Consider the following 21,797-nt stretch of genomic DNA (forward strand, 5'->3'; position numbering starts at 1 on the left):
TATTATATAGCATTTCAAACAAATGACAAAAAAAATCTAGATTTCTGTTGGAAGTTGAAAGCAACTGTCTAAAGGTCGAGTCACAAGTCAGAACAGAGATTCAGAAAGGGCCAGAATTGTCTGGTTTCCTTCACATAAGAGGTCAAAGGGGACTGGGACCATCAATCCCTTATTTAACACATGGTGAGAACAAATGTCTATGAGAACAAACTTTGTCCATACGGTTGAGAGGTAGAATAACATGAATGAAGCAAGGACAAAGATTTGGGTGGTGAAGCTTTTAGAGCAGGTGTGTCAAACTTCTTTCCGTTTTGGGCCAAATCAAGATCATGAAGGCTCTTAAAGGGCTGGTTGTCCCAGAATGTTCACAAACTGTTCACAAACTGTTAATATGTCAATGAATTCTTAAAATTACATAATATTATTGAACTTCTTTTCAGTCCCTTCAGGGACTAATAATAAATTCGACTTTTTATTTACTCGCTGTATAAATCATGGATTATAATCATACATCAACTAAATTCTCAAGAAACTGGATGGATTGACTGATATAAATTTGCAGTAAACAGATAAAAACTGCATTGATATGATTGATAATATAATATTTAGTGTTTAGTCTACACTGTAGAGGGCCACATCAAAAGCTACGGCGGGCTGGATTTGGCCCCCGGGCCTTGAATTTGATACATCTGTTTTAAAGGGAGCTTTGTATTTAATCATCTTCTACTTTGGATTGGCCCCTAATTTTTTTCCATCTGTTTTTGGCACCACCCTCGGATTGCATGCTCACAAAAATCTGGTTAACACGAGAACATTAACAAAGACTCCAGGCCAACTCTAGGGTACACTGCTGAGATTTATGTTACACATGGAAGTAAGTGAACAGCAGAGCTGACTATAAGGTTTGATTTGATCCAAACTAGCTTAGAAACAGTTTTAAAGATTATATAAAAACAAAATTGAAAAAGAAAAAAAATAGTAAAGTGAAAAGAGTAGAGTGAAGCTCTCTCTGAGGCTCTTTGCAAGGATGCTGTATTATTTCACCTTGAAACTTCCCATGCATCAGATGTCAGATAGATTCATAACAGCAGGAAACTTTGATCAAGCAGAAAACTTGGAGCAAGGATACCACAACTAGCAGCAGAGTGTGGCCACAGATCAAGAGTCACCAACAATCTTTAAACAGCCTCAATCACTTAAAACTACTGTGAAAATAAAAGCTGCCATTTTATGGCTTAGAGCGGCTATGAGTTCAATCCACAGTGAAGGTGAGAGAATATTGGTGGAAGGAGTACAACGACCAAGCAGGTCTGGGAACTGCTCGGTCATTAATAGATGTCATTATTGTTAAAGTGACAATTAGCCCTTTCCATTATACGTCCAAAACTTTAAGTATGTTCACAAGCTTTTATTGAACTGTACAGTTTTCAATCGTCAATAATTTTCCCCAGCTCATCTTGAACATGAAAAAGGAAAAAAACAGAACTCACCATGCGGACATGGCCGCAGATCATAAGGCCGACGTTCTTTGTAAAGGTGTGAACAAGATCCAGGAGAGCAGGACGAGAGTTGGGATACCCTGTCATCACCAAGCACTGCGGTCTTCAAAGGAAAACAGAACAAACCACGCTAACAAAATGTTAACAATGCAACGCCAACAATGCATTTTTAATTTTGGTGTGCTGCACAAACGATGTCATCTTTTGTGCTTCTAATCATTTATGAGATTAGAAGTTTTCAAATCTGCTGACTTTTTTGTGACCTTCACACAGGGATAATCTTAACACAAATTAAGGGTAGAGTAGCACACTTCAAAGAACATAGTTCAAGCAAAGGGATTTATCAGACGCAAAGAAGGAAGACAAGCAGCTCAGAGGAACATGAAAGTAATTCTGAAAGCACCATGAGGTGCTTTTAAATCCTTGCTTGTGCTACCATGGGAACAATCAGTGCCACATGGTTACCAATAAGTCCACAAAAACAACCCTGTTACTGTGCTGTGTCCACCCAAACTTTCAGGACTAACAATATATTAGATCTTTATTGGTATAAGTAAGACAAGCATGTACATTAACTTTTCTAGTACTGCTATTTCTTAAAAAAAAAAAAAAAAAGCAGCAGAAAAAGTAGTTTGTTTGCCCCAAAGTAACCATTTCTTCTGCAAATTGGTCTGAGAAGTACTGCAACATCATTTACACACAAGAGTTGTTAAGGTTAAGGCATTTGAGTCTAATGTGGCTAACAATCTCACAAATGAAGGTGGGGCCACGCCTGAGGCTCACAATCATAGCAGCAAAAAGTAGGTACAGTAATAAACCTTAATGCTCTCAGGCTCAAATTACTTGAAAAGACTGTCTAAGTTGTTGCAAATCTGCAACACCTACCTGGAGAGGGTTAACCTACCCTAATCTTGTAGGAAAGAAAATATTCAGCAAAGTTTCCAGAAAGACCCAAATTATACAACACTGCTGTTGAATACATCCACATGAACCAGACTTTTGTCTACACTTAAAAGGTTTTTAATGTGCCACATCTATGTTTGTTTTGAACACATTGTACTTTAATTGATTCTGTACTTGCTCCTCAGTTGTAAAAATTTATTTGCATCAACATCAAATTGACAGCCAAATGGAAGCACTTAATGAATATAAGGAATTATGATTAAAAGAAATATCTACATAACTGAATTAGGCGTTGACTAGACAATTCTTTATTCTCCAATAGCTTTTTAAGTGGATTATCGCAATTGTGACAAAACTGATTTTTTCAGAAGATGACCTTGGTGAGTTTGTTACTTTGAATTGTATTAAAATATAAGTAGTTTACCAACTAGGGGTACTGCAAACTCCGGCAAAGAATACTGGAAAAGGAGCGCAGCATGGCGCGATGGTTAAAGCAGGCGTCCTACATAGAGGTTGTCCCGAGCTCAACTCCCATTCCCAGTCTCTTTACTTCATGCCCTGCCCTCTTGCCTTTTGAGCTGGCAGAGGAGCAGCAGATGATTGCACTGAATTTTACTGTCATCAATGGTGACCCATTCTTAAGCTTAGTTTATGATGCTTCCAAGGTACAGTTCTGGTCAACGTACTGATGCCCATCTGATCATCAGTATCAGACTGATAATACTTAGACTAAGTGGGTTTTTTGGCAAAGTTTTCTGTGAAGACATTTTGCAAAACAGGAAAGTGACACTTTCTTGGTTTAATATTTTTCAAAACAATAATTTAATTCTTATTTTTATTGGTTTTCCCCTAATTAAGGAAGCTAACCTTTTGCAATATTGTAATTAATCATAGTTTTGTTCCTTCACAAAATGTTGGCTCAAAAATGATATTGAACATTTCACTTAGTATCTGTAACAAAATTGAAATGGTCAATCCTGTGACCTAGGCTTTGTCTCCTTTGCTGTCAGCTTGAGTTATTTAGAGTTCATTTTATTGCAGGCATTGCTTACTTTTAACCAACAATCTGAATAAACCAATGAATTTTAATCACAAGCAACTTAGCAGCACAACATAACTTCCATCCATCCATTTTCCGGTCACCCTTCTCCCTATCGGGGTCGGGAGGTGCTGGTGCCTATCTCCAGCTGCATTCTGGGCGAGAGTCAGGTTACACCCTGGACAGGTCGCCAGTCTGTCGCAGGGCAACACAGAGACAAACTAACAACCAACCATCCACACACACACCCAGGGAGAATTTGGAAAGACCAATTAACCTGACAGTCATGTTTTTGGACTGTGGGAGGAAGCTGGAGTACCCGGAGAGAACCCACCATGCACAGGGAGAACATGCAAACTCCATGCAGAAAGACCCTGGCCGGGAATCATACCCAGGATCTTCTTGCTGCAAGGCAACAGTGCTACCCACTGCGCCACTGTGCAGCTTATACAACATAACTTAATCTAACATGCTACATGGTGAAAGGTCTTGGGTTCAAATCCCAGCCTGGTATCTTTCTGCCTGAAGTTTACATACTCTGTTATAACGACATTGCCTTATTTTCATCAAGAACTATGTACAGCAAATTTCTTGCCAGAACGTTTTTTTTAAAGGGTTAAAGTGAAAAAGAGTGCAAAGATTTGGCATATTAACATGCATTTTAATAAAGACATACAGTAAACTGTTCTTGAATATAATAGAACTAGTATCTCTAGTTCTAGTTTCATATCAGTGCACCATCCAATCTTCTGAAAATACTGTAGATGTTTAGGAATAGTAAGTGCAACTCCTTTATAATACCTGAAGTTCTTGACATGGTCCTCCACTGCACTGAGGTGCAGTGTATGAGTCAGAGCCTGCTGGTAGGTTAGAGCCTGGGTCGACGAGCCCCAGTTCACATCTGCAAAGCCGGACACACGCAGGCAAAAACACACTGGAGTTAGTCAATGTGTTTATGGATCAGTCCGCCAAGCTAAAGGCCATGTGACCCATACAGCGCTACAGTCAGAGAAAAGGCCGACTCTGTGTGTGTAGCTGCATGTCAAACTGGGTGAATACACGTGTGTTCTGAGCTTTGTATTTAGCGGGGTACAGATTAGTGCTTCATGTTACTGAGAAAACATTTATTCCCTCTCCAAATTATGGTTTTTCAACATCAAAGCTACATTCTGAACAAATTTTCTGGAACACTGGACAGTCTGGTCCAATTCGGTCTTATGATCCACAGCCAAGGAGAAAAACATTTAAATTTAAATCCAATCCTATTACATTCTGCCTCTAAATTCAGATGGCACTTGTTATGAACATTTAAATATTGTTTATATGTAAATTTAACAAAAAAAAACATCTTAAGCAGTTTAGTGCAGAGGTCCTGAGGATGGCATTCACAGAACAGTTTTACTGAAATACGTCACATTATTTGTCACATCTGCAAAAAACATATCTGCAAAAACAAAAACTCACCTGGCTTTTTGTGACTCACATAGATGTAGAGAGCCATAACAATGACATTAGTGAGTAGAGCAGACGCCCAGTTGATGACAAACATCACCACACAGCACAGCACGGCTCCAGCAAGCGAAACCCACATGTTGTAGTATTTGAAGCTGGGACGCCAGCCTGGAGCAGCAACAATAATTTATCACAAGAAGAGAAAGTTTGGGCCATGGCTGTACGATGCTGTGGGATAGTAAGCAGTCAGCAAAAAAAATACAACCACATAATGAAGACACAAATTCTCTTCAAGCTAGAGACAAATTCTATTAGAATAATTAGAATTAGAAGTAGGGGCACTGTTGTTCTCTGTATAATCTCTTAGTCTCTAAAACAGTAAACAGAGCTGTTAAGGGCATGGACAACAAATGCCTGGGTTAAACAATGAAAATTAGAAGACTATTAGACTCAGGACTATAAGGTTATAACAGCTATTAACAGGATCACAAAGAACACAAAAGCTAGATGGACTTTAGTGATGGCATATAACTGCTGTGTGTTGTTACAGAAAGTCCACAAACCACAGGACATAAACGGTACACCGGAATCTGTCTTTTTCCCCATGAAAGGTTTACAGATCCCAGAGGGACATGGAGCTGGGGGGAATCCGAACACAAAACTGGATTTCTAGCTTGTGGTTCCAGAAGCAGGACAAACCATTCTGTCTAAACGAGTCATGTACCATTTAGGTCCAGATGATCTGCTGCAGAGATTAGAAACAGATAAATAATCTGTACCTGTTGGTCTGCACAGGATTTGGTATAGAAGGAGGAAAGAGCACAACTTAATAAAATAGCATCTACTCAGCAGTAAAACATGTATTTTAAATAACAAATTAAAGAGTTCAACTCCAAACAATGTATTTCAAAACTGCAGTTATTTGTAGGTAAGACAAAACATAACAGCAGAGCTCTGGTCAGAAATATGATTTGACATTGTGTTTGTTTTCATATTGTATATTTTGTTTTAAACCTGTATCTCCTCTTTCCTTCACATTGCACAAGTGCATGTCAATAAATTCTGTCACGTGGAACCGAATGAATGGGAAAGTTTGCGTGCTGCGGCAGAAAATTATCTCGTGGGTGTAGCACGTCAACAATATGATGGGTCATTAAAGACATGAACAAAGTGAGTCTAATATGACATTTATAAAACAAGCACTTGACAGAGTGGCTCTATCGAGGCTCAGTGCTGGAAAACAGACCTCCAGAGCAGTCAAATAGCAAGTAAAGCAGCGCACAACTCACCCGGAAGAGCATTACAGTCAGAAAGCTAAACAAATAACCCGAAAAATAATTTAAGTCTTCAAGCTGGTGGTGTAAGATCCTGGGTTCTGCTCTTGCTGTTGGACCACCACTACTCTCTACTGGTAGTAATATTTCACAGACGTAGTACCGCTCAACCTCCACTCGGCGTGAACTCTCACACCAAACGTTTGCTTAAGATAAGCAGAGATCAACCTCGTGGGTGATCGGAATCAGAAGCAAAAAACCTGATCGGAGCATCCCATTTGAGACTATAATAAAATCTATGGAAAAACTCCACAGTAATAGTCATCATCACCATCAGTCCTTATAGGCTGCAAGTCAACAGCAGGAATGCATGCTTCTGCTTAGGATCAGTTGATACTCTAGTCACTTGTTTTAATTCTTGATAATGTTTCATCACATTTAGATTTTAGTACAACTTAACTTAAGCCAATCACAGAACACGTAGAAAACCTCCAATATTGTCTGATATTGTTAGCTTAACATGGTTTTATGCTGGTTTTCACTTTTTCCACCTCGATCTTACCTGGAGAGTTGGCCAGGGATGCGTGGAACACAGAGAAATTGATCAAGGCGTAGGATGCCAGGAAAAAGTTGGAGATAATTGGCGCAATTGTGTTTAACTCAGCTGGAAGCAGAAGAAACAGAAACTTAAGGAAAGAGATTATCTCCACTTCCTCTCCAACTGTCTTACTCAACAATATGATGGGTCATTAAAGATATCACACTTTCAAACAAAATAGATACCAGAGAAAAGTTAAAACCTCTTTTTAGAGGGGAAAGTCATAAAGCACTGTACAAGATAAATGACAGTTAAGTCATAGAAACAAGCATAAGAAGCAACAACAAGTCTGGGAAAACACTTGTTAAAAAGATTGTTAGAGTCAGCAAAACAAAGCTCCACCGATATGTACAACTAAATATAACGAAAGACTGTGTTTAGTTAAAAGCTGACACGAATTATCAGGAACCTGGCCAAGAACTTTTATGCCAAATTCTAAAATCCACTAGGATGCAGTGCACTGGGTGATACCAATACTTTTACAAGATATGGTGAGAAGTCTGGCTGCTGCATTCTGAACAGCTGGCAGACAAGAGACTGATCATCTGTGCAGACTGGTGAAACAGCATTACAACATTCCCGGTTGATGACACAAAAAAAGTGTCATAATTTAGAACTATTGTTATTCAAATTAAAGCCACATAGGCTTTGCTAACCAAAACCTAATGGGGATTAAAATGCAACTCCTAGATAAAAAAAAAATAAAACAAATTAAAATATAAACATACTACATTTAAAACCATTTCAGATGCCAGTGAGATATAATAACAGTTTGAAAGTATAAAATCCCCTGATGAGGTTTTTATGCTTTTAAGCTGTTGTTATTCAGATATGGTTATCATAAACTTCAGATGTACAAGTTAGCATGAAATTTGCAAAAGTAAGCAAAGACAGCAGTGTACCAATTAGGATGAAAGCCAGAGCGATGCCGAAGGTCAGGATGTAGCCTCGGAGAGGCTCATTGTTCTTCCCGTATCCTTTGGCAAATATTCCAATATAAGGATAGATGTTGTCTTTACATAAAGCCTGCAAAAAACAGCAATGCAATTTCATATCTTAGAACTAATATGTGAAGAGGGATAAACAGCTTGCCAGTAGTCTAATGTATTAGTTATGCTGGTGCATTGATTGACTCTTACTTGGAATACTTTAGGCGCGCTCACTAAAGAGGCCAGAGCAGAGGACAAAGTGGCAGAGAAGATTCCAGCTGAGATGATGGGAGAAAAACCTGAAACCAAGCTCATCACCTGAAGCAATACAGAAACAAAGTCAACTTTCTGACATTTCCATCAAGGAAATATGTGGCAAATTCATGCTGCCATTTGTATGTGTCAAGTGTGACTTTCTGTGCATTCATTCTGAAACCAGACTCAAAGGAAGATCTGGGTTGGTTGAGGGAGTGGCAACGTTTGCTTGACATAACCTCAAAACTTTATTTTTTGGTGTTACTTATTTTTATATGTAGTAATTTTTCAATCTCACACATTTGCCATTTTAATTCATGCTTTATCTCTCCCAACAACATGGTCCTCAATCACAGGACCATGTGATTGAGGATATGAAGTAATTTACATGATATAGCTAAGCAGAGCATGTGTGTGGGTTTGTTGTGAAGTGTTAGTGTTTTGTGGGCCAGTTGAACAAGTAGGGAAAAGGATAGACCTGCCAGCACACATAAACAAAGAACAGGAAGTTCAACTTGGTAGCATTGTTTGTATCTGTTTGTATTAAGTTCTCTGATTCTTTTTGCACAGAATGAAGACATTACAATGCTTTGAGAATTGCTTGGTTGGAGTTTAACCTTATTCTCAGCAAATTAACAAATTGTTCTTTCATTGAAGCTGCGTCATACCTGGAAGTCAGAATGGAGTCCATATTGGCAGTTTTTTTGGGTCTTGCAACTCGAGAAGTCAAAGCCAAACTTGCAGGAAGCACCAGTGCAGTTTGTAGTGAACTGAGTGCTGATTGTGTCATTTGAATTTCCACTGGCATCTCTCACAATGCAAGATCCTAAAGTCAGAAAAGCAGAACACACATAACATGTACACTCAAAAGAAAGGGGGTGAAAACTGCCAATAGGAGAGCAGAGCGTACCTGTGGAAACTGCGACCCCCAAGTAGACAATGCCTGTAATCAATATGGCAAGTAGTGTTCCTCTGGGGATTGCCATTTGTGGGTCCTGCAACAAACACATGCAACAAAGCCTACAAATATTGACCAAGCTATAACAGACATAGCTCTGTTTGCTCAAGGATGACAAATAATATTGAAATGATTGTGTAAATAATTGCTAATTTTGTTTGGAAGCTCATTCCGATCAGCACCTTAAAAAACAAACTGCAATGTGGAATTTGATTAAATCATTTTAATGATTAGGTTTTATAGCTATACAATGACACAATTATTTTAGACTGAGGTTAAAAATAATGTTGAAGAATCTTCTTGTTGTTGTATTAACAAGAAGTTGTAGGTAGGCAGTGATGGCAGTTATTTGACCAATTGCTGACTACTAATCATTAAAAATCATTAAAAAGCCTGAAACTGTCAATTCCAATTTTTGTTGATAACATTTTTTTTTGTCTGAAATGTTGCTCAGTATATCAAGAACATTATCAACAGTGTGTTGACTACTCTTCACTGTAAATGTGCAGACATGACCTGGTGGACCTGTCTATCCGTCAAACCTCATTCACAGAAGAGAGCAAAAGGGGACAGTAATTGATTTGTAAAAATTTGTTGAGATAGATAAGATTGGATTCACGTGTAAGTATCAGTCTATCAATGACTGATGACATCTTTCATCAGATGCAAATTGCCAAACTTGAATATGAAGAAGCAGCATTCAGCTTCTACGCACCACAAATATGGAAAAAACTTCCAGAAAACTACAAAACAGCCAGAATACTGAGTTTCTTTAAATCAAGTCTAAAAGCCACTTGTTTAGAGTTGCTTTTGAATAATAATAATAAATGAAACACTGGTCAACATATTTGATGTGTATTAATGACACCTGACAAAATGTCAAATGTTTGAGGTTTTCTCAATTGTAGTGATGTCTTTCAAACCTTTGTGTTTTTATCATGTAAAGCCCTTTGAAATGCCTTGTTGCTGAAAAGTGCTGTGCAAATAAACTTGATTGATTTATTGATACATGGACACTTTCTCAGTGTGTGTGCCGGGTGACTTACAGCAAGGTCTCCAGAAATGTTAGCACCAGCCAGAATCCCAGTGGCTGCGGGAAAGAAGATGGCAAAGACAGAAAAGAATGTCTCTTCTCGAAAGTCTGGTCCCATGTTCTCCCACATGATTTCACCTGAAATGAAAGACAAGTGCAAGAAGCTTGTTTTTACCACTGTAAAATATCTGGAATATGAAAAATTTAAATGTGGTTAAAAAAAAAAAGAACTTCGAGCCACAGGCTGATCATCATACCATCATATCCAAAGAAGCCTGAAGGTTTCTTTGATTCCAAAGAAATGAAGGATCCGATAAAGTAGTTCACAATAGCTGTGACAAGGACAACAAGCAGGAAGATCTGGGCCTAAAGAAAACAAATGACTGAATTGTTATTTCTTGAATTCTATGTAAATCAGAGGGTTACAGAGATATTAAAGTTTTCCAGAAACTTTGTGTTTCTATACTGTTGGTGTCAGCTGACAGGTTATACCTTAGCCTCCCATTCCATTCCTGCCACAGAGATACCCAACAGAACGATTACTGTAATGGTGCCAATGATTCGGATGTCATTGATGTCATCAGTCATGAGCGCATCCACACCCTGACCGACATTTCAAAGAGATGTAAAACAAAAATGCAATGATCAGTAGGTGGACATTTAAATAATACCTGAATCTGCTAAAAACAACATAGGGAAAAAAGCAACATAGGGAATCAAAAGACTTACCTTAAGAAGTTCCACAACAGTTTCAGCAAAGCCTACTACATACATGGCCACAGCCACTGCATTGGCAAAGGCAAAGATCAGGCCAATAGAGCCTCCAAACTCTGGACCCAAACTCCTCGAAATCAAGTAGTACGCTCCTCCTACATGGAGATCAAAACATGGTGAGACTGAAGTTATCCAGTTTTTGGAAGGAAGAGAGAGAAATGTGATTAACCATGCAAATGAGCTCATTTTAATTTATTATGCAAATAACTGATTGTTTAATGCGACAGGCCTACTTATAACTATTTGTTTGTGGTTTCATGCTGTAATACTGTCTTACATCATAAAAACAGATAAAAATAAATTATCACAATCACATGGCACCAAAAAATTTATTCAAAAATTAGTTTATATTCAACTTGAATTCTATCTAAAAATCAATAATATAACTGAGAAATTCCAGTCTGGGTTTAAAGTTGCTCATAGCACTGAAACAGCTTTGCTTCGAGTTTATAATGACCTTCTTTTAACAGTTGATTCAGGCGGATTTTAGCAAAAATCAAATCTTATTTTTGTTTTAAGGACTTTGAAGGACTGATCCAGGCCTTCATTACCACTCGTCTGGATTATTGTAATTCTTTATATAGTGCCATGGTTAAATCACAGATTCATCGACTTCAAATGATCCAGAATGCAGCGGCACGGCTTCTTACAGGAACCAGGAAGCACGACCATATAAGGCCTATGCTGGTCAATCCTGTTATGTATAGAATAGATTTTAAGATTCTTTTATTAACTTATAAAGTTTTTTAAATGGGTTAGCTCCCCCTTATCTTCAGGATCTTTTAAAATTTCAGTCTGTGTCCAGAACTCTCAGATCAAACAATCAGCTTTTACTTCCAGTCCCTCGGACCGACTAAGGAAAGGAGATCGGGCTTTTTCTGTTGTTGCTCCTAATTTATGGAACAATTTGCCTTTTCAGATTAGATCTGCTAGCAGCCTGGATCATTTTAAATCGCTTCTCAAAACTCATTTTTATTCGTTGGCTTTTAACTGAAGCAATTTTTTGATATTCTATTATATCTACTTGTGTTACTGTCGTTCCTGTGCAGCACTTTGGTGCAGTTTTATACCTGTTTTAAAGTGCTATATAAATAAATTTGACATTGACAACTTAATGTGGATCAAGGCCAGACTGAGTCCAGGTCCAAACATGCTATGCTTTGTGAGAAACTCAGGTTTACAAGCTCCCATTAGTCCCAGTCCATGATGTGAAAGTGATTGTCAAAGATTTTTGTTATTGCATCAGGACCCAGCCCACTAGTGACAACGCCATGACCACACAAACAGAAAAGAAATGTCATGCAAGGAACTCAGAGCCATTTCAGTTCCAGGATCCGAACTGGAACAGACACTGTACATGAGCAATATTGAATGGATGAATGGATGGAATATTTGCATGAATATATAAAGCTTGTTGCTGTTAAGCAATTTGGTTTAAGTGTCTATCACATCCCCATGGCAACTTTATGTTGACTTTCATTATGTTGATGTCAACTTTCAAACAACGTGAGCTCATATAACCCTTAATCTCAACCTTATCAGCCCAGTGTCACATAAAACCAGTTAGATGTGAACACCGTTTCCAATGTGTAGTTCAATGTGCAACACCAAGTATGTGTACGCGGTCAAACAAAAATTATCCTTACGCGGACATGTCCGGCGCACATCCACGCGGACTTACGCAGACTGAAGTGCACCCGAGTATGTGAGGGCCTTCAGTCTTTTAAAAATCTCTGCTTGTAAAATATGTCTATATGTCTACTAGACGTAATTTTCAAAACAGTTTCTGATCAGAGCCTGATCTCCTTCATGCGTCTGTCTTTTTATGACACACACACTCATACACTATGTGTATATAAAACAATTCCCTTCTCACCCACCGCGGGTGGTTCTTATCCTCTGAGCTCGGGTCCTCTACCAGAGGCCTGGGAGCTTGAGGGTTCTGCAGTATCTTGGCTGTGCCAAGGACTGCACATTTCTGGACTGAGATGTCTGATGTTGTTCCTGGGATCTGTTGTAGCCACTGCTCCAGTTTGGGGGTTACTGCCCCGAGGGCCCCGATGACCACAGGCACCACTGTGGTCTTCACCTTCCAGGCCCTCTCCAGTTCCTCCCTGAGGCCCTGGTATTTCTCCAGTTTCTCGTGCTCCTTTTTCCTGATGTTGCAATCACTTGGTATTGCTACATCTACCACAACGGCTTTCCTCTGATGTTTATCCACTACGACAATGTCTGGTTGGTTCGCCATTACCATTTTGTCTGTCTGGATCTGGAAGTCCCACAGGATCTTAGCTCTGGCGTTCTCCACCACCTTTGGGGGTGTTTCCCACTTTGATCTCGGGGTTTCCAGTCCATATTCTGCACAGATGTTTCTGTACACTATGCCTGCCACTTGGTTATGTCGTTCCATGTACGCTTTCCCTGCCAGTATCTTGCACCCTGCTATGATGTGCTGGACTGTCTCAGGGGCCTCCTTGCACAACCTACACCTTGGGTCTTGTCTGGTGTGGTAGATCTGGGCCTCTATATATATATATATATATATATATATATATATATATATATATATATATATATATATATATATATATATATATATATATAAAATATTAATTTATATTATATATATATATATATATATATATATATATATATATATATATATATATATATATATATATATTAATATAAATTAATATATATATATATATAATATATATATATTTTATATATATATATATATATATATATATATATATATATATATATATATATATATATATATATATATATATATTGCCTCCTCCCTTAGTTTTCTGGTTTTCTACTAACCAAAAAACTACTAACCATGCATGGAGGGTTCCATCCCAAATGCAGCACCCTGAGACTGTACACGAGCCGCAAGGAAGGAGGCAGAGGACTAGTGAGTGTGAGAACCACTGTCCAGGACGAAACAACTAAGATCCATAAATACATCAGGGTCAAAGCCTCAACAGAAAATGTGCTCAGTGAATGTCTCAGAGATACCATCATGGGAGGACAAGCCCCTACATGGGATGTACCACCAGCAAATAACCCAAGTAGCTGATATCAGTAAATCCTACCAATAGCTGGAAAAAGCTGGAGTCAAGGACAGCACAGAGGCCCTCATCCTGGCCGCCCAGGAACAGGCCCTAAACACCAGAGCAATAGAGGCCCAGATCTACCACACCAGACAAGACCCAAGGTGTAGGTTGTGCAAGGAGGCCCCTGAGACAGTCCAGCACATAACAGCAGGGTGCAAGATATTGGCAGGAAATGCGTACATGGAACGACATAACCAAGTGGCTGTTATAGTGTACAGAAACATCTGTGCAGAATATGGACTGGAAACCCCGAGATCAAAGTGGGAAACACCCCCAAAGGTGGTGGAGAACGCCAGAGCTAAGATCCTGTGGGACTTCCAGATCCAGACAGACAAAATGGTAATGGCGAACCAACCAGACATTGTCATAGTAGATAAACATCAGAGGAAAGCCGTTGTGGTAGATGTAGCAATACCAAGTGATTGCAACATCAGGAAAAAGGAGCACGAGAAACTGGAGAAATACCAGGGCCTCAGGGAGGAACTGGAGAGGGCCTGTAAGGTGAAGACCACAGTGGTGCCTGTGGTCATCGGGGCCCTCGGGGCAGTAACCCCCAAACTGGAGCAGTGGCTACAACAGATCCCAGGAACAACATCAGACATCTCAGTCCAGAAATGTGCAGTCCTTGGCACAGCCAAGATACTGCGCAGAACCCTCAAGCTCCCAGGCCTCTGGTAGAGGACCCAAGCTCAGAGGATAAGAACCACCCGCGGTGGGTGAGAAGGGAATTATATATCAAAGCTCATTGAGCTTCAAATGGAGCTCATTGAGCTGCAGTGCAACTCAGAACTCAAAGCCAAGCTCAGGGAGACAAGCAGACAAGCTTGGGCAATTTTTGAGCGAATTGCCACCCAGCTTCCCTGAGCTTTCCCGAATGTTTAAAACGACCATGTGTCTTTTTGGGAGCACACTTGTGCAAAGCGCTCTTCTCTACCTTGAACTTCAATAAGTCCAAGTACAGGTCCAGACTTATTGACGAGCATCTTCAAGCCCTACGTAGGGTCTCAACTGCCTCCTCCCTGAAGCCAAATGTGGCTCGGCTATGTTAGAGGAAACATTCCCAGACCTCTTGCAGTAAGAAGTAGGCAGAAGAAGTCATGTTCATAACAGTTTATGTTCAATGTTCCATTCATGTTCAGAAAGTTAAAGGTTAAAGAACTGTTAATACAGCCATTTGAATCTGAATTATAACTACATTTCTCTAGTCTTCTATATCTGCTGCATTATTGTTATTTTCATTTATTTACTTATTACTGATAGATTTTTTTTCTTATGAATTGTTAATATATTAATTTTTTCATCTTATTTTGTGTTAATAAAAAAATAGATAAATAAAGACATTTGATAACATTGTAATGTTTTTGTAAGAGCTTTTCTTGTGGAAAACCCGATGCGGCCCAGCCTCACCCAGACTCTACCTCCACCAGCACCCGGGTAATTGAGTTTGACACCCCTGCTTTATATTAACCATTTTAACCTATTTAAATGGGTATTACTAATCCTGGTTGCTCTAGAGGCAGACTGGGGCTCGACAAATACCTCCTCTAACAAATCCATTGGTGGCTATGGCAGAAGTAGAGAGGCCAGTGATGGTTGTCACAACAGTTGCCATGCCGACGATCACACAGGCCAGAGCTGCAAAATAAAACACAAAGATTATCATGTTAGTCGTTTCACTCAGACCTCTGTAAAGTGTTAATGGCACTTCCCCACAATCAGACCCCCCTGTAGTTACTTAAGAGGTTATTTTTCACATCACAATGGAAAATCCCAGATTGTGGGCTGGTGTGATGTCTGTAGGCTTCTGAACACACTATTGATAACTATACCACTTGTCAGTGGTCTGCAACTTAGCCAGAATGTTTCCAGCATCCGCAGGAGACCAGCTCTCTTACTCCAGTGGTAAAATCTGGTCCTGCTCACATGCAGACAACACATATCACCAACATCACATGTGCATAAAAAAATCCCTTATTGAACCTCTTCTGTTCAACACAGATACAAGTGTGTAAAGGTGGAGTCCAGTAATCTGTTCTGTCTCTGTGTCCTTTAGCATTGTGGATCAAATATAGGGTTTAAGGCACCAACTGACCTGCTTCCACCTTTAGGCTAATGGAAGAACTAATTGATATCCTGAATCCATACAAGGTCAGTGAATCCATCCAAGATAGCTTATTAGAAAACTGAAAAAAAAACTCTTGTTATCATTTTTCAGGCAACAAGGGGAAAAGTGAGTTGCCCTCATTTCTGCCAGCAGACAAACAAGCAGGGATGGTATAAGTGGGCTAGTAGGGCTAAGCCCTCCCTGACATTTACAATAAAGTTGCGCATTGACTCTAGATCTATAGCTCTAGATCTATAGCTCTAGATCTATAGCTCTAGATAGCTCAGATCTATAGATATATAGCTCTAGATCTATAGCTCTAGATCTATAGCTCTAGATCTATAGCTCTAGATCTATAGCTCTAGATCTATAGCTCTAGATTTATAGCTCTAGTTCTATAGCTCTAGATCTATAGCTCTAGATCTATAGCTCTAGATCGTTCCTCTTTAGGTCCAAAAATAATGACTTCAGTTTTGTTTCTGTTCAGCTGGACAAAGTTTTGGCACATCCACACATTTATCTGTTCTAAACATTTATTCAGTGATTGGATGGGGTCAAAGGTCACATGGTGACATCATAATGTAGAGCTGTGTGTCATCTGTTTAGTTATGGTAGCTAATATTATTTCCTGTTATAACCTGACCTAGTGGGAGAATATAAATATTGAATAAGAGGGGTCCTAGGATTGAACCTTGGGGTACCCCACATGTGACCTTTGACCGTTCGATGAGAAGTTTCCAATTGAAACAAAGAAATCCCTGTTCTTTATGTAAGATTCAAGCCAGCCGAGCACCGAACCGGAGAATCCAACCCTACTCTCCAGTCCATTCAGGAATATGTCATGGTCGACAGAGTCAAAAGCTGCATTGAGGTCCAACAGAACATATGGATGTCATTGAATACTTTGACTAGGCCAGTCTCTGTGCTGTGGTGAGCATGAAAACCAGATTGGAAAGAGTCAAAGCAGTTGGTCGTCATGAGGAAACTATTTAATTGTTTACACAGTTTTTTCAATAACTTTGCTGATGAATGGGAGGTCAGAGGTCAGAGGTTGGCCTGTAATTCTGCAATAGTGATTTGTCCAGATTGTTCTTTTTTAGCAGTGGTTTGATAACTGCTGTTTTCAAAGCTTGGGGAAAAACACCTGATGGAAGCGATGAGTTTACCATTTGGATCAGATCAGTAGCAATAACAGGCAGGACTTTCTTAAAGAAATGTGTGAGTAGGACATCCTCTAGAGTTATAGATCTAGAACATCCAGAGAGCAGGAGCTTGAACTTAATTGACTTATAATTTCTTCTAGGGTTTTATAATTAAGTAGTTGAAAATGGGTCATTTTTCCTGTATTTGTTTTGTCTGGGTACAGCAATGGTTCTGGATTTAGAGTTGATGTGCAGATTAATCCTCTGAGTTTTTGAATTTTCTCTTAATGCAGAGAAATTAATTTGGACAACTCTATGTAAGCTTTGGTATGTTTCTGTTGTTAATTTTTTATTGTTGACCTTAGCAGGTTTCGTTCCTATTTTGCAAATTGGATGCGTCTCCTGCAAATGTATCATTTTTACATTCAAGATAAATATTTTCCAAATAAGGTCAATTTTTACAACTAACTGTGGTTCCCAATAACATTAATAATGTTTTTCTTTACTAAACTGAACTGGGTGTATCTGTCCCAACAGATGCTTTTCATTCAGCAGTGCAGGACTGTCATGCTGTAAACAGGAGATTTTCTCTTTCTGAAAAAGAACAAGTGACATTACAACTTTTCATCCAGTAAGCCAAGAGTTGTTACATCTGATTACACACACACACACACACACACACACACACACACACACACACACACACACACACACACACACGCACACACACACACACACACACACACACACACACACACCCACACACACACACACACACACAACATAGTATGTGTCAGGAAAATGATCCTCACAAGGTATTACAAACAAACACACATACACTAAACATAAGTCTCCATTTTATGTAAGCACATGAATAAACAAAGCTTACACTAGTGTTTTTTCCTTAATACTGTGTGGAATTGAACATAAATTGGCAGCTTACCAATTCCAGCCTGGCCAACAATCCATGTCATGCGGATAAAGAGCATGACTCCCCAAATGTTCAACATGCAGCGTACCTGCAGAGAAAATCATTTGTTACACTCAAAGACCGGCAAAGTTATTGGAAGTTAGCTTCTTTCAGCAACTTCTTGCTGCCCAAATTGCCAGTCTTTGAAAGACTTCCACTAGATTTATGCAGTAATATATTGTGTCTACCTCCAGGTGGTGTCCGAGAATAGTAATGATGAAGAGGGAAGAAGAGAAAAGATGGAGGAAAGGAATACCTGATGTTGTACTGCTGAGCAAATTAAGAATAAAAGCTGTTAAGAAGTGTTCTTTGCCTACTCGTCCTTTTATCTCATCCTGGTTTCCAAACATAACACAGATATGCTCAGACGAAGGTACAAACTGTTGGCAAGGACCCTGGTTTTGGGCCAACTACAAGAAGTAGCATGAATAATTACGGGCAACAAGAAGATGACATGTGACAGCTGGCAATGTGATCAGCCTGTTTTAGTCTGCCAAGGCATCAGACATAAATAGTGGAGAACATTATGTTTCTACCAATGAAATGCCATTTTCATCCTGGAACAAAACAAACCACTTCAGTCTGAGGCTGTGCCCAGATTCACCAATAACAAATCAATATGTAATGACCACCATGCAAAACCATGGTGGATAAACTAAAAAGATAAACTAAGGTAGAAGCCTTAGTTTATCTTTTGACTGCTTTATTTAGATAAAGTAACAAACAACCCCAATCACATTTCATTGAAGTCGGTCAGCTTATCTGTTATATCACTGCTGCTTGTTTAAATATCATCCAACGCAAACACAAAAAATTAACTACTTCACAACTGTCAGAAAAATGACTCTTTTTCTGCTGATGACGGAAAAAAAACAAACAAAAGAAAAAAAAAATCAAACACTTTTTTCTTAGTGTCTGAGATTAAATCACTTAAAACTGTTCCCAGTAGTGGCTCAGTTAGGATCAACAACAAATATATATATATATATATATATATATATATATATATATGTTTGTTAAATGGGAGGAATAATTTCCTTTAATCTCTGTCAAATTAATTTTTCCGTAGTATTTAGTGGCTGCCTGTTAATGGAATGATTTGGGTCAGGATATCTGTACAAGGTTCTTACTATAATTTGCTAGAATTTTAATTCCCCAGGGCTCTATTTTAGGACCAGTATTGTTTTCCAATGTATATAAATGACTTGCCAAATGTGTGTCAATGTGTCCATTTCCAAATGTATGCTGATGATGCTGTTATTTTTACATCTGTTAAAAGCACACAGGAAGCTTCATCTACCTTGACATCAGCTTTGGAAAATATACAGCATTGGCTCTTTCATTCATCTTTATTATTGAACAAAAAGAAAACTGTTTCAATGATGTTCACAAAAAAACCCATAAAACTGGAGCGGTCCAGTGTGTTTTTGGGGGGAAACAGAGCTTGACCTTGTGCAGGAGTTCAAGTACATCGGGTCACACTGGATCCAACACAGTCCTTTAAAAAACACATTAAACTCACAGCAAATAAAATTAAATTTAATCTAAATAAATAACAAATTAGACCATCAATGACCTCTCCTCAGGCTGCCACCTTATCGTGGTGGAGGGGTTTGAGTGCCCCAACGATCCTAAGAGCTATGCTATCTGGGGCTTCATGCCCCTGGTAGGGTCACCCAAGGCAGACAGGTCTTAGGGGAGGGACCAGACAAAGCGCAGCCCGAAGACCCCTATGAAGAAAGGCAACTTTGGCTCTCATTTTTACTCGCCCGGACGCGGGTCACCGGGGCCACACTCTCAAAGCCAGGCCTGGAGGTGGGGCACGTTGGCGAGCGCCTGGTGGCCGGGCTTTTACCTATGGAGCCCGGCCGGGCCCAGCCCGAAGAAGAAACATGGGTCCCTCTTCCAATGAGCTCACCACCTATGGGAAGGGCCACAGGGGTCGGGTGCAGTGTGTGATGGGTGATGGCCGAAGGAGGGGGTCCTGGCGGATGGATCCTCAGTTACAGAAACTGGCTCTTGGAAAGTGGAATGTCACCTCTCTGGTGGGGAAGGAGCCGGAGCTGGTGTGTGAGGCTGAGAGTTTCCGGCTAGAAATAGTCGGTCTCACCTTGACGCATGGCTTTGGTTCTGGAACCAGTCTCCTTGAGAGGGGCTGGATGTACTTCCACTCTGGAGTTGCCCACGGTGAGAGGCTAACTAACTTTTTAATGCATTTTTTGTGAATGTTTGTTAATGTGATTTCTTGATTGTATGTTTATAATGTCTTTTTGTTGTTTGGGTCTTCCTGTCTTGGCACTACAGATGGAAATTAGCAATTATGCTATAATCTGGCTCATTTACAGTTTGCACAGAAGTATTGATTGTTCATTAATGTGCATTGTCCCTAATAAATTAAGTTAAATTAAATTAATCCTCCTGAATGAACTGGCTGTCGGCCTTCTCACTTGCACACAGTTTTTAATACAGCAAGTTATTTATTTTGCACCAATTCACAATAAAAGTCTTTTAAATTCAATCATGCATATGTCCCAATTGTAGCTTGTCAGCAAATAAGCAATTTCCCCTTTGGGATCAAGAAAGATTATTCTATTAAATTCTATTCTATTCTAGTAACCAATCAGTGCATTAAGTTCAGTTCATTATTAACATCAGTCTAAAATAGTATTTTTGTCAAAGAAAACCCCAAAAATTGCATTGAGTCATTCGCTCCTGGACGAGCACTGGTGACAATCATTTGCATTGTGTCATAGACTTTACAGCCATCCCTCAGAGGAAATCTTAGCTTTTTGCTCAGCTCATATTGACTTTTACCTGCTTTTTACATAATTTGGGGCTGTTGTCCATTTGAAAGACTTGCTGGTGTTTTGAGACTTTCCTATAATATTTTTGCATAATGTTCTTTACTTATGATTAAGTCAGTCTCTTCTGCAACAATCCAATACCGTGCCACCCCGTACTTCACATTTTAGATTGTGTTTCCGGTCTTGTAGCCAGTCTTTCAAAGTTTCATAACAATGGCTATTTTGTCCTAACACTTTAACTTTAGTCTCAGACTAAAAGAAATGGCTCCAAAGATGAGTGAGTCATGGCTTCTTCTCCTCTGAGTGGCCTTCCTGCCCATGTAGGTAAAGGATATGTCTTCCCAGTTTTAACAACATCTTTGCAGTCGCTTACTTTTTTCTATGGCTGATTTACAGATTTAGCACCAAAACATTTTTGTCTAGAACACAGAACTACATAAAAAAAGTATTGGACACATCAAGTTAGCACCTTCACACACAGAGAAGGTGCTAGCTTCTCTGTGTGTGAAGCTAGCACCTTCTCTGCTAGCTTCAGAGAAGCTATTACTTGGCTAATTTCTTTAAAATGTTTTATAATGTCAGAGAAGGAAACAATGTGTTTTAGGAATTGTCTCAAAGTAAATTTATAGCGCTGCTTCTATTTAACACAAACATTGTGAATTCACCTAAGAGGAGCCATGAAAGTTACAGTGGAATGTCATCTCTGCAGACATGCTGACTGAAGCCATCAGCATGTCATGACAGTCAGAAGTAGGGGAGCACAGATTTATTGGCCAGCTGATTTCCTTAATTTTGGGAGATTAGTGGTCAGTCAGTTTTTACATGTGAAGCTAATCTTATCCGCTGATCTTATCTACTTCGGGAAAGGTCTAAAGTTACCTGGGTTGGCAGCTATAGAGAAAAGGAAAACAACATAGTTTCAAATGCTTCCTGCAAGA

At 39.3% G+C, this 21,797-nt stretch overlaps 1 protein-coding gene across 4 annotated transcripts in view; it reads right to left on the bottom strand.

Moving 5' to 3' along the window:
- slc12a2 (solute carrier family 12 member 2) overlaps positions 1-21,797 on the bottom strand; it is an 83,892-nt gene that overhangs the window by 37,391 nt on the left and 24,704 nt on the right. For all 4 annotated transcript variants that reach the window (XM_055024859.1, XM_055024857.1, XM_055024858.1 and 1 more), the window contains exons 3-16: positions 18,029-18,104; positions 15,379-15,474; positions 10,670-10,809; positions 10,433-10,543; positions 10,198-10,306; positions 9,954-10,078; positions 8,860-8,944; positions 8,618-8,775; positions 7,905-8,012; positions 7,668-7,791; positions 6,730-6,831; positions 4,906-5,061; positions 4,243-4,342; positions 1,491-1,602 (exon numbers count right to left, since the gene is read on the bottom strand). In XM_055024859.1, coding sequence (XP_054880834.1) covers positions 1,491-1,602; positions 4,243-4,342; positions 4,906-5,061; positions 6,730-6,831; positions 7,668-7,791; positions 7,905-8,012; positions 8,618-8,775; positions 8,860-8,944; positions 9,954-10,078; positions 10,198-10,306; positions 10,433-10,543; positions 10,670-10,809; positions 15,379-15,474; positions 18,029-18,104 — 1,602 coding nt within the window. The remainder of the gene's footprint in view (positions 1-1,490; positions 1,603-4,242; positions 4,343-4,905; positions 5,062-6,729; positions 6,832-7,667; positions 7,792-7,904; positions 8,013-8,617; positions 8,776-8,859; positions 8,945-9,953; positions 10,079-10,197; positions 10,307-10,432; positions 10,544-10,669; positions 10,810-15,378; positions 15,475-18,028; positions 18,105-21,797) is intronic.

The sequence above is a fragment of the Poeciliopsis prolifica genome, unplaced genomic scaffold (genome assembly GCF_027474105.1).
Source record: "Poeciliopsis prolifica strain line A6 unplaced genomic scaffold, Auburn_PproV2 SCAFFOLD131, whole genome shotgun sequence".
Lineage (NCBI taxonomy): Eukaryota > Metazoa > Chordata > Actinopteri > Cyprinodontiformes > Poeciliidae > Poeciliopsis > Poeciliopsis prolifica.